Source organism: Lytechinus pictus, chromosome 16 (genome assembly GCF_037042905.1).
Source record: "Lytechinus pictus isolate F3 Inbred chromosome 16, Lp3.0, whole genome shotgun sequence".
NCBI classification, from domain to species: Eukaryota; Metazoa; Echinodermata; class Echinoidea; order Temnopleuroida; family Toxopneustidae; genus Lytechinus; species Lytechinus pictus.
This window is the reverse complement of record NC_087260.1, coordinates 24,297,980-24,314,834: the sequence shown is the minus strand read 5'-3', so window position 1 is coordinate 24,314,834 and position 16,855 is coordinate 24,297,980. Positions and strand designations below refer to the sequence as shown.

Sequence of the window (16,855 nt, the reverse complement as noted above, 5' to 3'; positions counted from 1 at the left end):
TTTTAAAAGCTGATTACTCAGATCTTTATGATATCATTTTCCTTAAGCCTACAGGTGAGTGCTGAGAAATTAATGCCAACTTATTTTTAAAAATATGAAAAAAATTAACACCTCAAAAAGACAAAAACAAAATGCATATTGGTCAAGACAAAAGGGAAAATGACAAGATTGTTTCGAGGGTAATTGTAATATTATTGTTGACAAAGTAGGCCCTAAACATTTAATTGCACACTATCATTTAAAACACCAAGTTTATGTCTAAGAATCAAAGTAGCATCCAATTCAAGAAAATACACAGAAAGAGTAAGAAGGAAGAAAGGAAGGAAGGAAGAAGGGTGAAGAGAAGAGGAAATAGAGCAAGAAATAAAGGAGGGGGCGGCGGCAAATTAGCGAAAGAAGGTAAAAGAGAGAGAGAAGGAGATATTATGAGGAAGGAGATACAATACAGAGAGGGGAACCCATGAAACATGGCAAGGAAAAATAAGACATGAGGTGCCTCAATGTTTTTGGAGGGAGTCAATTTCGTTTCGACACTGGCGGGCAGTCTTGGGTGAACCAACCAGCGTAAGAATCGATCAAGTTGAGGGGCACCCCAATTGTCAACTCTGACATATCTCATCAAAATCGAACCTGCCGATTTTCTTTTGCCTTTGTGTGTGAGCACAAAAGCTACAAAGGCTGCTAAAACGGAGTAGGCAGAGCAGTCGAACGGTGTGGAGAGATTACAAATATTTTGGAGGGAACAATAACCCTAACAGAATCAGTGCGGTTGGGTTTCATTCAATTGCTCCGAGGGTGTGCAGGTCAAAGGTCAGAGAGCTATTCTCTTCATGCTTTTTTCATCGTCATGAAGTTGGGTTACTCTAGAAAATGTTGAAAAGTCCCGTTTAAAAATCACGAAATAAAAATGACATTACTTCCACTGATTGTGAGCAATAAACACAGCAATAAAAATATCTAAAAACAAATTCAACATCAAAACCTTTTTTAGTTTGATCGATGACAATTTCAAATATTCATGATTTACCCATCCCCCCTCTCAGCAATACTTTTTTATTATTTATCACTGACCTGCTTGTTTCACAGCTTGTTTTAGATTTTTTTCTGTTCTCAAATACCTATAATGACGGACTAAAACCAATAAGTTCAGATACACCACCAATGAAGAAATGGAAATGATCTAGACAATGAAATTGACTTATCTCTTATGAAATAAAACCACTAATAGGATAAGATGGTAAATAGGGCCTACTTGTATCAATTCTATCTGAAAAAGGTCAGTGACCTGTTGCGTTGACATGGAAGCACAAGCAGTCAAGACTTTACATTTAGGTCAAGGTCAATTGTATTCTTACAGCTCACTTTAATATATTCTTTGGTTGAATGGTCAATCAGTGGTCATACTGTCCAGTCTGGGTCAGATTTCTATAGTTTGGCTTTGTACATGTTTATTCTCACTCTCAGGTTATTAACATGTTCTTATTTTTAAACTAATTTCCCAATAATAATAATCAGACTTTGAAACATTTTACTGCTAAGTCTCAAATTGTATTTTTTTTGCAATCATAGATAAATTCACAATTATGAAGACATTGATTTAAAATTGAAATCACAGAGAAGAATTGGGAAAAAGTGATACCAAATATTGATGTACGTAAAAGGATTTTTTATGGTAAATAATTAATTATGCCTTGAAGTTTGCCTTTTGCCTACATTCACTTTCAATTCTGGGAACCATTATCATTGTAATTTAGCCAGATAGTTCCTTTAGATTCATTTTCAATTGTGAATAACTGAAGATGTGATTTATGTGACATTACAAATTGCTTTACAAAAGAATGTGTCGATGAAAAAATTAATTCCTTTAAATCCATGTTCTTCAGAAAAACAACCCTTAATCAACTCCAAAGCTTCCCTTTTTTCAATCTCCAGTACCTGTCAATCATTGGTATAATTACCCTTCATGAGACCGTGGCAATCAAAACCAGATTGTCTTCTAGACAGTCAGGAAATGGATTCAATCCTTTGTCTTTCCTTCTTCCGACAACGATGTAAAAGGTTGGTCAAGAACTGCTGTTTTTATTCAATTTCCTCTCTTGTAAAGGTATTGTTTGTTCTAAAACTTGCCACAATCTATGATAGTCTTTGTCCATCTCCTTCAATGTAAGTTGTGTCACCAGTTATTGCCCGATTTATATTGACCATACCCCCCCCCCCCCCACCCCTTCCTCCCCGTCCATGGTGCTCATACAGATTTACCAAAATTTGATATCCTTTGTCAATCCTTTGGTACATGTAGGTTGCTTCTGAGGTTGCATTGCAAGTTCCTGTACAAGAGCACTGTCAATACAAAACGTACCTCATGCTTGTCCATGGTTTTTTTTAAATGGACCTTTGCTTCAATCTCGGCATACCCTAAACAAGTATTTTGTCATGTTTTTCCTCTCTATTAATGTTTCAAATATTTTACATTCATGATAAGGTGAAATATATACTGTTTCCTTGCAACTATGCACAAAAAGGCAGTAGAGAGTTATAGGCCTGTATTTCCTGATTTTTGGTTACCCCAGTATTTTGATATCCGTTTCATTGTTCGTGTGTTACATCATCCAATAGTAAAAAAAGCACAAAACAACCCTATTTTAAATGTTAAAATGGATGGACTAGCCAGTGCCCACCTTGTAATGATATTACCTGCCCCCCCCCCCTTCACTGGGTTCCTGTTTATGTATGACTTATCACTTCATGTGCCTCTCTGATGTTCTGCTGTTAGAGCAAAACAATTGTCACTCCAGCATCATTTGAAGAACCTCATTATGTATTCATCAGTGTCTTTGCTCATCTGGGTATTTCTTCATGATTTGATTTTGATAATGAGATTGACAGTCCTTCGAATGATGAGTCTAGTCAAGATAATCTTACCACCTGTCTCAACTGTATACACCATTACAACATAGTAGGTCCATGATTACAACGATAAGGGGTACAGACCACGGATGGATTTAGTTTTTTTATGGGGGGGGGGCAGAAAATTTAAACCAATTTGTTTGTAAATGTTTTGGCAAGGAAAACAAATTGATTCTCATCGGCAAGCAACGGAGTAATTATATTTTCTCTCAAATCTGACACATGAAAAAAAAAATATCTCCTTTTATAATTACATCAGTAATGTTGTTTAGGGAAGAGGAGGGGGGTTGGCCGGTGGCAGATCTAGCCAAGCGAGATCCAAAACAATTTGGGGCCACAGTTGTTTGTGCATGTTGGGCTTCTCCCAAGTATTGTTGCTAATGTGGTTAGATTGGAGGATCAAACACACCCCCAACACCTCCTTTGATTTGTTGCTACCAGCAGCTTCCACAACTACCATAACCTACCATACCACCTGACAGATCTTCTGACTAATCACATGACTGATCATGTGACGCTTCCTTACCTTTGTTGATATCGAGAGGCCATTATTTTGCATATTCATGATGCCATTGGAGATCTCAATTTCCAGAGTGAGCAGGAAGGTTTCAATGTTCAGTGTTCCATCCATTCTATTACCGAGACTCGTCATGGCATCTACAAAGACAAACATGCAAACACGATGTTTAAATATGCTGAATGCTTGATGGCTGATTAGATTCTGAGTAATGAGGAGAGTTCACAGATGTGAAGGGGCAGTTTATAATTATGAATCATCATCAACACAATTATCATCCTCTTTATAATTGGCTTGGTACTCTTCAGCATGTATTCAACCTTGTTTGCTTAGAATATGACTCATGTATAAATGTCTGGAATTAAAAGATAATTACACATGAATTCATCTATCAAGCAATTTGTTTATTGGAATATTAATTGTAGAAAGTAAGATAATAAAGATTGGTTAATATATTGAAAGCATGAATAAAGTTTAATCAGATCATGAGAACAATCTCTTATGTACATGGTGAAGATTGAAAGTAAAATTATTGGAAGTTCATCAGTGGTCGGTCTATTACAAGACCCTGTGGTGGTACAAATACTTTTGGCAAGACACTTATGAATATTTGCCACCCTCAACATCGGACAAGTTACATATCAAGGTACATCAAGGAATATCACACAAAAAATATTCAACATGGCAACACCAATTGAAAGACACACCAATGAACACAATTTCAAACTGACCAGTGATATGTCACTGGAAATAACATAAAAGCTTTGGCCATTCTTGAGTCAGTTTCACCAATGTAACTACTGTAGCATTATGCAACATCAGTAGCTACTAGCATACACAGAATTTTTGAAAGGGGGGGGGTTCAAGCTGAATGAAATATTGACAACCAAAATTTTAAGTCGTCCCCCCCCCCCCCCCCAAAAAAAAAAGGTCTTCACCACCAATGTTACGCCATTTTGTAGCTCCAAAAAAATTTGACTAGCAAAAAAAAAGGTCTTCAAAAAAAAATTTACGGGAGGGGGGGTTGGGTACAAATAATATTTAAGGGGGGTTTTAACCCCTGTAACCACCCCCTGAGTACGCTACTGTGCAACATGGAATCCCCTATAATACTCCGATTGCTTAAGGTCTTATATCATTATTCATCAAGAACAGATAGCCATAGGGAATACACTCCCTGCATTCTCTCCTCAATCCAGAACTTGCAATTTTCTCTAATCATTGTCTCGCAATCAATAATATGGTAATACACAAGTCATGGTCCATTCAAATATGAATAAAAGCAGGCAGAACTCGTTATGTTTAACACAAACTGATGAAGTCTTAAATGAAGTCTGATTGGTGACACACACATAACTGTATTTGATTTTTCATCAGAACAAAGGAACATGTATGGCATTACAAATGATCCAGCATTTACTGGACTCGCTCCAGTGAGCTATCCATCTGGGAGGTTTGTACCCCCCCCCCCCCAATCTTTCTTTTTCCCCTTACTTCACTCTAACTTCCTGTCGTTCCCTCTCTCACTGTCTGTCTCTTTTTATTCTTTTATCTTACTACACCATCATTCCCATCCATTCACATCTCATTTGTTTACATTGAATGCATCATACACTTGAGTAAATGTGTTCTTAATCAATAATTTGAAATATCTTTTTGTTGAATTATATAAAATCCTCCTTCGCTCTATTCTCCTTTTTGTTTTTATCATCATCATCATCACTGCTATCATCCTCCTTTTCTTCCTCCCTTGCCTTCTTACATGTATTTATTTATTTGACATTTCTTTCCATCTTTCTCTCCTTGAAAGACATCTCCTTAGAAACACACATCCTTGACAGTAATCAAGGAGATGGTGAATCTCTCCAGAACTGGCTGGTGTACAACTCAAACTGTTTATCTCATTCTCAACCTGGATGAGTCATCCGTTGCCATGGGAACAGGTGCACAGAAGAGGGAGAGATTGAGAGAGGGAGAGGATGATCGAGTTGCATTGAGGTGTGTGATTGCAATGAGGAGGTGGGAGAGTCTTTGGAATTTCACTTGGAAAAAAAAAAAACTCCACTCCTACAACGGGTGATTACAAGATATTGTAACATTTCTTGGATATAAGGAATATGGCATCTACGCTCATGTCTTATACCCCTTTCATAAACCCATCCTCCAATTAACCGCCTAAGAGTAATGCGGATAATTCAATAAAAGATGATCATCACGATTATGGTGGAGATTTTAATGATGAAATGGTAGTGGTGACAATAAAAATGGTGACAACAAATACAATTGTCACAGTGCCTGTGGTTTCCCCAAAATAAGATAACACTCAACCAATTTCAATTATGATATAATTTAAAGAAAAATCCAGAAGGCTTACACCAAAACATCTTACAATGTCAACAAAGCACAGCTAACATCTCGGCAACTGTGCCATGGCCGATGACACAAGGCCAATCAGCTTGATTTCCAATTAGATGAGCTCAAGACATACTGGATTTCATCTCACACTAAGGGAGATTCCCACCATTAGATGAAAGCTCAATCCTAAATATTATGGATTCTTCAAAGTGCAGATGTCATAGAGTTGTGATTATATTCAGTACGGCATCACTCTGTGGTGTTTCTTGCCTCAGAGCTGGCATAATCATTAGGTGGTTTCAAACCGCCTCGATCACAAGAATCCCCGTTAAATTACGAGAACATTTTTAGGCTAAAAAATACCCATTAATTATTCCTGCATTCAGACCGCCCCGAAACATACACTTCGGGATAAATTCCTGAAGTTAGGAGCATGCGCAGTATGGTCTAATAAGCAGGCAAGGCGCGAGATTCAAAACTACTAGCCCAGCAGCCACCCACGGCGCCGCACCCAACGACACGCTGGGCTAAAATTTCCCGTAATTTGCTTTCACATCGCCAAAATACCTGCGACCTTGGAAAAATCCCCGCGAAAGTTCTCGTAATTTCGCCAAGTACCTACTATTTAGCGGGTATTTTCTTTCGGGGAAATTACGCGTAGTTTGCTTTCACATTACCAAAATACGTGGTATTTTCTGATCGGGGTAAATTTCCCGATCAGAGAATACCTGGAACTGACGAACTTCGAGGCGGTCTGAAACCACCTATTGATCATGTCTTTCAAATCTATCTGTTATCAATTGCAAGTGCTTTTCCATATGAATGTGGGGATCCAGTGAACAAAACTGTGTGCTATGAATATCAATGTATGGGACCAAAGATATGCATGTCTAAATTATGGTAGGCCCTATGTCCTCTAAAAAGTATATAGGACAAGGATTTTTTCCCCATGATTTCACATTAATACAATCCGAGATTCTACATTAAATACCCCAAAGCGATTTCTTTTTTCAATCAGGATTATCCATATATTTCCAATAGGCCCTACTTGCTTGAAGCTAAAAATTTATCTGGAGAAATACAGAATCAGTGAAAAGCATAACTTTGAATGTTTTTCCCATATTCTACGAAACCATTCTCTTCACATTAATAGGATAATGAATGAAATCGGATTGGTTTAGTGTAGGTTATGTAAGCCTACATTTCAGTTTTTTAATATATGACTGCAAGTCCTAATTGATAATAAAGAGTACTTTATTAGGTTAATAGGGTGATGGACACTAATTTGATTCTGTAAAGCACTTTAATTGACATGATGAATAATTTAGATTATTTATCATTGTTCCCTCATCTACAGCCCCCTGATTGGGCCAACGAGTGATGCTAACGACCCCGGCAAATGAGTTATAAAGGAAATCCCCTTTTCATGGAAGCTATGATAATGATATGAGTGACTCAGCTCGTTACAGTGTCATCTGAGCAAGGCTAAACCAATGAATAATGCATGGTTATCCTCTTTATATATTCATGTACTGTGTTCACACTGTCCTCCGAGCAACAGGGAATTCCCTCTCATATTGGTGGATTCCTTCCATTGCAACAGTCCAGTGTTCTAATCTGGATACTCCAGAAGACCCCGACCCCCTTGAACCCTGATTGCAGAAGATATCCTCTAAACAGTTCTTCCCATCTATGCTGGGATGTGATGTCCAGTGGCAGTAGGTAATGGGGCAAACAATTTCATGGGTTTCTGTTTGCGATAACAAATACTGTATGTAATAACCACACACCCAACCCAGGAGTTGGGCATCCTGGAAGACAGTAACTAATGGTGCAGTGACTGCTGTATCTGGAATTGTTCAGAGACAACACTTCATACCAGTGCAACCTTGGATGTGTAAGCGATAGCATGTTACAGCTGTATTAATCGAATCTTCGCATGCGTGAATGGTAACCAGAGCACTATTCAATACCGAAGTCTTCAACATGGACGATGTGGACAAATTATAAAAAGAAAAGACTCGACTTAGTGCCAGTACTGCACATCAGAAATTGTGAACAAATGATCATATATCTTGCGCATAGACATAGCAGTAAAATGTTTCGATTACCATGACCAATCCACAATAAGAAACCCTGCACTGTAATTTTTAGGTTTTGAACCCAACAAATCCTCTAGTCTGCAAGCACAGACTAATATTTGACACTTCAACCAATAACAGGTCTAGAGTGAAGACTAGACTCCAAAGACTCTGTCTGCCTTGGTAGAGCCAATCACAGTACATAGTGAATCTAGTCTCACTAATTCAGACTCGGCATTATGCACTATATGAATTGTGAAAACCAAGGGTCTGGGCCTGCAGACTAACATTCCTCCGTGAAAAATTTCAAAAGTATGGGTTCGAATTCATGTGTGTGCCCATACATCCATCCCAGCTGCCAGTCAGCTTATCCCATGTTCCACATATTAAAATGGAGGTGTTGGATACTGAGTGACTCACACTGGATTGAATCTACAGAGCAAGATATGTCAGAAGATAGTATTGGATGTGGCTATGTGAGTATCTACTGTCACCCTTGATGGGTCCTCAGGGGGTGAATTTGACACAGATCTACATGAATCATTCATGCCATGAACCATTGATTTCAAGGTCAAGAACAAGACCAAGAATTCCTCCAAAAGAATATCTACACTACACTGCCAATCCTTAAAGGACAAGTCCACCCCAACAAAAAAAATATTTGAATAAAAAGAGAAAAATCCAACAAAATCCAACAAGCATAACATTGAAAATTTCATCAAATCGGATGTAAAATAAGAAAGTTATGACATTTCAAAGTTTCGCTTAATTTCACAAAACAGTTGTATGCACATCCTAGTCGGAATGCAAATGAGGGAACTGATGACATCACTCACTCACTTTTTCGTTTGTATTTTATTTTTTGAAATGTGAAATATTCTAATTTTCTCCTCATTGTCCTGAGAAACAAAGTTTTATTTCTCACTGAACATGCGGAGTAGTACTAATGCGGAGTTACCATTGCTTAACATTATATGGTTCAGTCAAGGTGGTCCTTATTGTCAAATCTGTAAAAATTGAAAATTTGTATAATTCAAACAATAAAAAACAAAAGAAATAGTGAGTGAGGGACATCATCGATTCTCTCATAATATTCATATGCATGTGACCAAATTGTGCACATAACTATTTTGTGAAAAATAAGCGAATTTTCAAAATGTCATAACTTTCTTATTTCACATCCAATTTTGATGAAATGTTCAGCATTATGCTTGTCTGATTTTTCTCTGTTGATTCAAAACAACTTTTTTCTGAGGTGGACTTGACCTTTAAAGGACAAGTCCACCCCAACAAAAAAATTATTTGAATAAAAAGAGAAAAATCCAACAAGCATAACATTGAAAATTTCATCAAATCGGATGTAAAATAAGAAAGTTATGGCATTTCAAAGTTTCGCTTAATTTCACAAAACAGTTGTACGCACATCCTGGTCGGTATGCAAATGAGGAGACTGACTATTTCTTTTGTATTTTATCATATGAAATATGAAATATTCTAAATTTCTCCTCATTGTCAAGTGAAACAGTGATTAATTCCTCCCTATACATGTGGAATTAGCATTGTTTAATACTACATGGTTCAGTCAAGTCGGTCCCTACGATCAAATCTGTAAAAAAAATGAAATATTGTATAATTCAAACAATAAAAAACAAACGAAATAGTGAGTGATGGACATCATCGACTGACTCATTTGCATGTCACCGAGTTGTGCACATCACTGTTTTGTGAAAAATAAGCGAAACTTTAAATTACCATAACTTTCTTATTTTACATCCGATTTTGATGAAATTTTCAGTGTTATGCTAGTTTGATTTTTCTCTATTTATTCAAATCAACATTTTGCTGGGGTGGACTTGACCTTTAAGCTGAGCATATCACAGATGGAGCACTACTTAAAAAAAATATATTTTCAGGGCTGCCCCCCCCCAAAAAAAAAAATAACTGTGGATCTCACAACCAAGGATAAGGTATTGGGGATGTTAACGTTCTACATAATTGCGCTTTGAAACATACACAAAGGTATAAATTTTGTGTATTATCATTATCATTATTTAATTTAAAGAGCCCCCCCCCCAAAAAAAAAAAAAAAAAAAAAAAAAAGTAATTGTTTATTTTAGGCAACACTTCTAATAAGAAGGGAAATAAATTGTTGGCCTAAACACTACAAACTTTTTTCAGTTTGTTTGCGGGGAAAATGGACTTTGCTATTTTCATCAAGTACTGTGTTTGATAAGTGAATCACCGCAATAAGAGAATTAAGCTGCTACCATTTGCGTTGAGGATTTAGTTGGTGGTTCATTGTTTGGTATGACTGAGATTCAAGGGTAATACAATAGGAGGTGCACCTACTATTCTCTTTTATACAGGACAGGTCCAACTCTCAATGACAATCCAATCATCATGAAATAAAAGCTACAAATGGAAGAAAGTTCTCTTGAATTTTGAACATTACAAGTTTTGATTGATCAAAAAGACAAATTAGTAAATTATAAAGTTATTATCTGAAAAGTTCATCTCACTTTTTCATCAAATCTTCTACCAACTGCTCTCTTATTTTCAAAGCATGCATACCCTGGAGCTACTAGATGCTCTATGGTAAAACCAATCATAGCTCTCTCCCTCTTAATCTTCCCATATATTAATTTCAATAGGCCTACATAAATCATTTCCAATACCAGCATATACCTGTACCCTCTTTTTAATTCTCACATGACCAAAGTATCATAATCACTCATTAATTCTTTAAAAATCGTCAAGTACATTAAGAAGTTACTGGATACAGTTTATTTTTTTGGCTTTACTCATTTCTATTACACACCTAAATCACCTATAATGTCCCTATTCTTTGTGCTCTTGGAAAATAAACAAAGAAACTAAACGACATGGCTGTCTGTTTCCTCTCTCCATGAGGTTATTTCCTAAATTACATCCTACCAAAGCACAATTTGTCAATGCCTTTCCTTTCGTCAAACAAAATAGAAATATGCAGTCTGGCCTGGCACGCTACAAAATAGTTTGACCCGAAACAGACTATTTGCAGCAAGGATCACCAAATAGGGCCTATATAGTGAACATGGGCAGTGGGAATCCCTCAAATTTATCAGGAATATCACTTCCTTGGTAAAAATAAAGGTAGTGTAAAATTCATATCACTTCCCAACAGGATATTTTAATGTAATGTAATATTTTGAGAGACTGCTGAACTGCCCTCCTATCTCTTGAGTAACACATCCCACAGCCTAAAGGAATACTGGAACTGAAATCCCACGAAATTTGCACGATTATTGATTCCTTGACAGAAATTAGATTTGTGTGAACTGTTAGTTTTCCAACAGACTATCAAGCAATGCTTATTTGAGTGACTGCTAAAATACAGTGTATTTACACTCCCATTTCCAATGTAATTTATCCCATCTGTAGAAATAAAAATATTGTCCTGCATTAAAAATCATTTGATCTAGCCGGATGATTAACATGTCTCTTGTATTCTACAAAAACAAAACCTTAAGCTGGGAGTTCCCATTTTGGTCTTCTACAGATTTAACAACCATTACTATCTTGTGGGCTATGCATTTGTAAACAGTATAAAACCCAGGAAACGATTTTAACTACATTATTATAATTGAGTCTGAACCCTCGGTGAACTTCTGATTTCCAATGCAATCGTGGCTGGAGCATTACGTCAATAATGCTACACATACAACGAATAGGCCAGCTATGTACATTGTATGTGCTTGTCGTGTCTTGTCGGGAATTATTATCTAAATTGATGAGGTACATGTATAATCTCATCTGAAATGCTCATGTGCGGTCGGTCGGACAAACAAATACCCTCCACAAAGACCCTTCATCATCATCCTCTGTTCATCGGATGATGCACGGCACATCATGCTTTATCTCCATCTGGTCATTCACACAAGCAAGAATCACATGTACATGTATGCATGATTTGGATATGGCATAAATGTTTGAAGAACCAGATGGCAGCAGAAGCGACATTCACACACACACAAAAAATATTACAGAGTGAAAGTCCTGTAACTTCATGATTGTAACAGACTTGAGACCTTCCAATCTGAACAACCTATCTTTTGCAGCAACTGTGTGAATAATACGTGACATATTGGGGAGCCTGCGCCTTTGAATGTTTTTAAGAACATTTTTTTTGTTCATCATCATCACCGACATTAAGTTGTCAAATTTAAATTGCAGATGATTTTGCATTATCTGCCATTGCAACAATAAACTAATTGAATGACAAATTAACCCTGACCCTTCAACATACAAAAGAACATTCTTTATAGGTTGTTAAGGCAAGAAAACAATTAATTTCACTGGTGTGAAGTGGGATGGCAACAAAGGACCCAGCCAAAAAAGAACCCAGACAAAGTCTGACTTTAAACCACATCTCAACCACATTCATGTGGCAGGCCTGACAAAGGTCAAAGGTCATCAGCACATAATCAAACTCTGCAAAATGATCTAAACCCATTAACAAACAATCTGATATCAATAAAGGAAATGCTTTCCGTAAACCGCACCAAGCCCAAATTATTTCAAATGGCTCAATCATTGTACCACACAGATTCTCAGCTGGTAAACAAAAAGCTGAAACAACAATTTTGCAACAATATCGCAAACAGAACCATGAAGTGATATGAATTTGGAAGGTCCAATATAACCATTAGACAACAGATTTCATTAAATGCAAAACTGGTTGAAGTTTTCTCAGTTCATTAACAAATTCAACTCTACCCACAGGTTTTTCAGCAAATACGCTTAAGTCTAAAAATCTCCTAAAACTCTGTGCTAAAATATTCACAAAATGAACGAAAGAACTGAACAATTTCACCGGGTAACACAATGCCCTATGATTGTCTGATGAATCATAGAATAGGAAGTTTTTGGCCCATCTATATCAGAACTGCTGATAAACCTCTATCTAGTTCTAGCACAGTGTGATAAGTCTACAAACACAACTCTGGTTGTTTTTCTTTCGTTTCAGGTCATCTGTTTTACCAGGAACACCCCTGCAAAGACTGCTGGGATAGCACCAATTGACCTCCGCCTGCAGAGGTCATTGCACCTGGAGATTCAGTGTACTTTGGTGAGAAGCTGGGCGCAGGAAACATTCCCTAGAGTCAATCATAAATGTATCATTTTGTGACTCATGTAGAGATGTGCTGGCTCAAACCTTATTCAGGAGGCTCTTTCATTACCTGTTTGTATTAGTTCTCAACGGAGTTAGTAAGACTTGTAAACAAAAAGACATTGTGATCAAAGCATACCATGCTTTACTGACTATAAGAGTTACACAGTCTGATGATGGGAAGTTAAAGACAAGCAAGATTCTTTTAAAATAAGAAACAAAAATCTACTTACCAATATAATAATTCCATTCAGCGTCCATCTCTGATTGGCTGGCTAGACATCCTTTCATGATATTAAGACAGAGGGAGTGGCATGGCTTTACGAATGGGATACCTTTACAATGAGGGCAGTATGACATTCTCATTAACGCTTTCCGACATTCTGGTGTAGGCTCAACCTAGAAAAAAGGGGAAGATGGTGGGTGGGGGCGGTGAAGAAAAAAAACTGTCATACAACCGGTCTACGTAATAAGTTTGAAAAAAACAGAAATTACATATAATTGAATTCCTAAAAATGTATTTAGTTTGGTCCTTTAGATGTTATAATTTGTTAGCAATGCATTAAAGATGACTAAAATAATTTTCTGCATGTTTAGAGCTCTCCACTACATACAGACCTACTTGGTTGTGATTTTTGAAATATTAGTATCATATCAGACTATGATATCATGAGCATTAATTTCAATAAAGCAAAACCTTTCAGGGCTCAATCTTACAAAACTTTATATCAAGGTGACATGGCCTGGAATTGAACCTCAGACATTCAAATACCCTCGCCAGGTACCTCAGACCACTCAAAAAGGGGACCTACCTATTTAACCCCTAGAATGGTCAAATACTTATATTACATCAACAGTTGGTCATTCCATGGATCTCTCAGGTTCAGAGACTTGCCATTTTCATGATTGACCTTTGATCTCTTACCCATGACCTTGAATAAATGTCCATACATGTATCATCAGTTACTATACCTTTGATCCTCTCGTGATGGCATCACGTCCAAAACCAAGTCCCTGGCCGAACGTCCTCGCAGCAACGAATGACTTCTTGGCCCTATCGATGAGGGTATTGGCCACATCGCCAAACGGTTTTAGACTCTCCATGATCACATCTTGCCTGGTACAGCTCCAGAAGTCATCGGTGTACTTGTACTGAGGGTTGAGAAGCTGGAAGATCCTCTCAAATAACTGATTGAAGAAGTCACCCATTACCTGGTTAAATAGAAGAAACAAAAACATTTCTTCCAGCAAATGTCTAGGGTATTCAGGAAACAGTCTGATGTGTTACGGATTGTACATGTATGTTATTACTCACTTAATTCTAAAATTGAAATCCTGTAGAGTAGGGAAGACTAATACCAGGGTACTAATTTGATGCTTTAAGATACATTTCAGATGATAATTCAGTCTTGGGCTAGGTATTGAAGCCATCCTACAGTATCAATCAAAATACTGTATCTTAAATAAATAAATAATATGATTAAGCACTACAATTATTATTATTACATACACATTATTAAAGCAAGATAAGTGAAGTGAGGGTTTACCTCTGAAAGATCGATGTCTCTTCCATAATAATAATTCCTGAAGTTTGTATAAAGATCTTCAAACAAATCTTTATTTTGCTCATAAAGCGAATCATACGTCCTTGTAAACATGTCATCAAGATCGGCTTGTGAATTCACAATAAGCTCTTTGATGAAATCTGAAAAGAATAACAAAAAAGAAAAAGATATTGTGTTAATTTGGTACTGTATATCAAAAGTATGTTGTTACTCTCTTTTCTTAAACTTTTATCTTATAAAGTTGGGAAGAATGGCAATGACTTAAAGCTTATATGATTCAAATTCCTGAATTCAACGATAATCAGAACACAAGCTACAAGTGGAGCTCCAACAAAACTTATATCTCCCTCTCACGTCCCTGTTTATATCCCACCGCTGCCACCAAAAACCATTGGACAACTTGGTGTAATGCCACGCAACTTCACAATAACACCAACGAAGATGGAAACAAAATCAACTAGATTTTAATTCGTCATGCGGACGAATTAGGTGGTCTGTCATGATTTTTCATTCATTGTCGGCTAATGTTGTATAAAATGAATCCCGGGAATGAATCATTCAGATATGATTGATAATCTTGATCATAGACATCAAAGGAATAAATTTTGACCATTGCTAAATGTGATTATAAATGTAGTGATGACAATCGTGATGATTATAATGATGGTGGTGATAATGCAATATGTTAAATACGAAATAAAGTTAGGAGCACGTAAAATGCCGGCTTAAAAAATCTCAGACGATTTTACCGAAATTGGCTTTCCAAAATTGTGCAATGAAAGGCGCCTTAATTTTCACAGCAGCTAATTTTTAATCGACAGTTTGATGTTTTTTATGCAAATTCTTGTTAAAAATTCTTTGTACTTTGAGCATTTTTTTTTTATTTCACCCACTGACATTTCACAATGTCAGTGGGTATTAATTTCACAGAATACTTGAAAATTCATAGGTGATACTTTTTAAAAGCTAAAATATCTTAAATATTTTTGTTCAAATTTTCTGCTACATTTCAATAGATTTTAATGAGAAGTTTCATAATGCTATAATTTCACAGCATTCACCTCAAAACTCATGAGTGATGTATTTGATAAAAGAACCAGATTTTTTTGTAAATGTTTGCCAAATTTCTGAAAATTTTTAAACATTTCAAATAATATTTTCCGTCAAAAATTTTCAATATCCATTTATTAATTGTGTATGACTTTGACATTTACTTGAAAATTCTTTCTTGATGATTTTTACTGAAAAAAAGTCAGGTAAAAGATTCAAATACTGGCAATTTTCCCGCAAAATTTCGGGAACATGTGTAATTAACTAAATTGCACAATTTTTTCATTTCACAGAAGGTACCTGAAAATTTGTTATATGTTATATTAAGTAAAAATGAACAAACAGAAAAAAATCCAGGAATTTCCGCAAAATGTCCGGAATGAAAATTTTCAACCCAATAGCGTTTAAATATTGCAGCGTTTACTAAAAAATACATAAATGATGTTTTACAATGTTAAAATTGCCCCTTAAAAAGTTCCGGCAAAATTACAAAAATTGTCCTACATAAAAAAATGCAAGGCAAGTGGGCTTGAAATTTTCAGGAAGACTGTACAATTGGTTAATAAAACATTTCTCTAAAGAATTTCTCAAAAATTACGTCCAGAAAAAATTTGCAAAAATTTAAACACATCATAACACATTGATGCTGTGGTCAAAAGTCAAAATTATTCACACGTTATTTGTAGAGAATTGTCTTCACTATACGATATCAAAATTTGGAAGAAAACTGACCAGTAAAAACGAAGATACGGTCAAGTCATTGACGTTTGTTGCGGAAATATGTAATTTTCACTAATAACTTAAAATTGACGTAATTACAAAATCTCCAAATGAAATATTGAATATATAAAAGAGTGAGAAAAAATTTGGGGTCAACGGACTCCCTGAAGAGCTACAGTGAATTTTATATAGGCATATTTTAGCCCATTTACGCGCGCGTAATGCAAATTTGAATGGACGCGCATTCCCGTATTATTGGTCGTAAGAGGCTGAATGAGGTATCAAATTAATCAGAAGATAATGAACAATGGAAAGACATGAAAGAAATGATGACTCGAAGATGCATAACGATGGTAGGTGCAAGAACGCGCACGCATACCTGTGCGCGCGCAAATTCTTGACATGCTCAAAATGACCAGAAACGTACCCAAACTTGACCACGGTCGATTTGGGGAAATTTAAAATTTTGACGCGCGCGTACGTGCGCGTCGTGACCTTTGCATGACCTCTG

At 36.4% G+C, this 16,855-nt stretch overlaps 1 protein-coding gene across 1 annotated transcript in view; it reads right to left on the bottom strand.

The window, feature by feature from the left end:
- LOC129279228 (glypican-6-like) overlaps window positions 1–16,855 on the bottom strand; it is a 57,991-nt gene that overhangs the window by 13,156 nt on the left and 27,980 nt on the right. The window contains exons 2-5 of the mRNA XM_054915323.2: window positions 14,557–14,714; window positions 13,982–14,221; window positions 13,243–13,408; window positions 3,434–3,564 (exon numbers count right to left, since the gene is read on the bottom strand). Of these exons, the coding sequence (XP_054771298.2) occupies window positions 3,434–3,564; window positions 13,243–13,408; window positions 13,982–14,221; window positions 14,557–14,714 (695 nt within the window). The remainder of the gene's footprint in view (window positions 1–3,433; window positions 3,565–13,242; window positions 13,409–13,981; window positions 14,222–14,556; window positions 14,715–16,855) is intronic.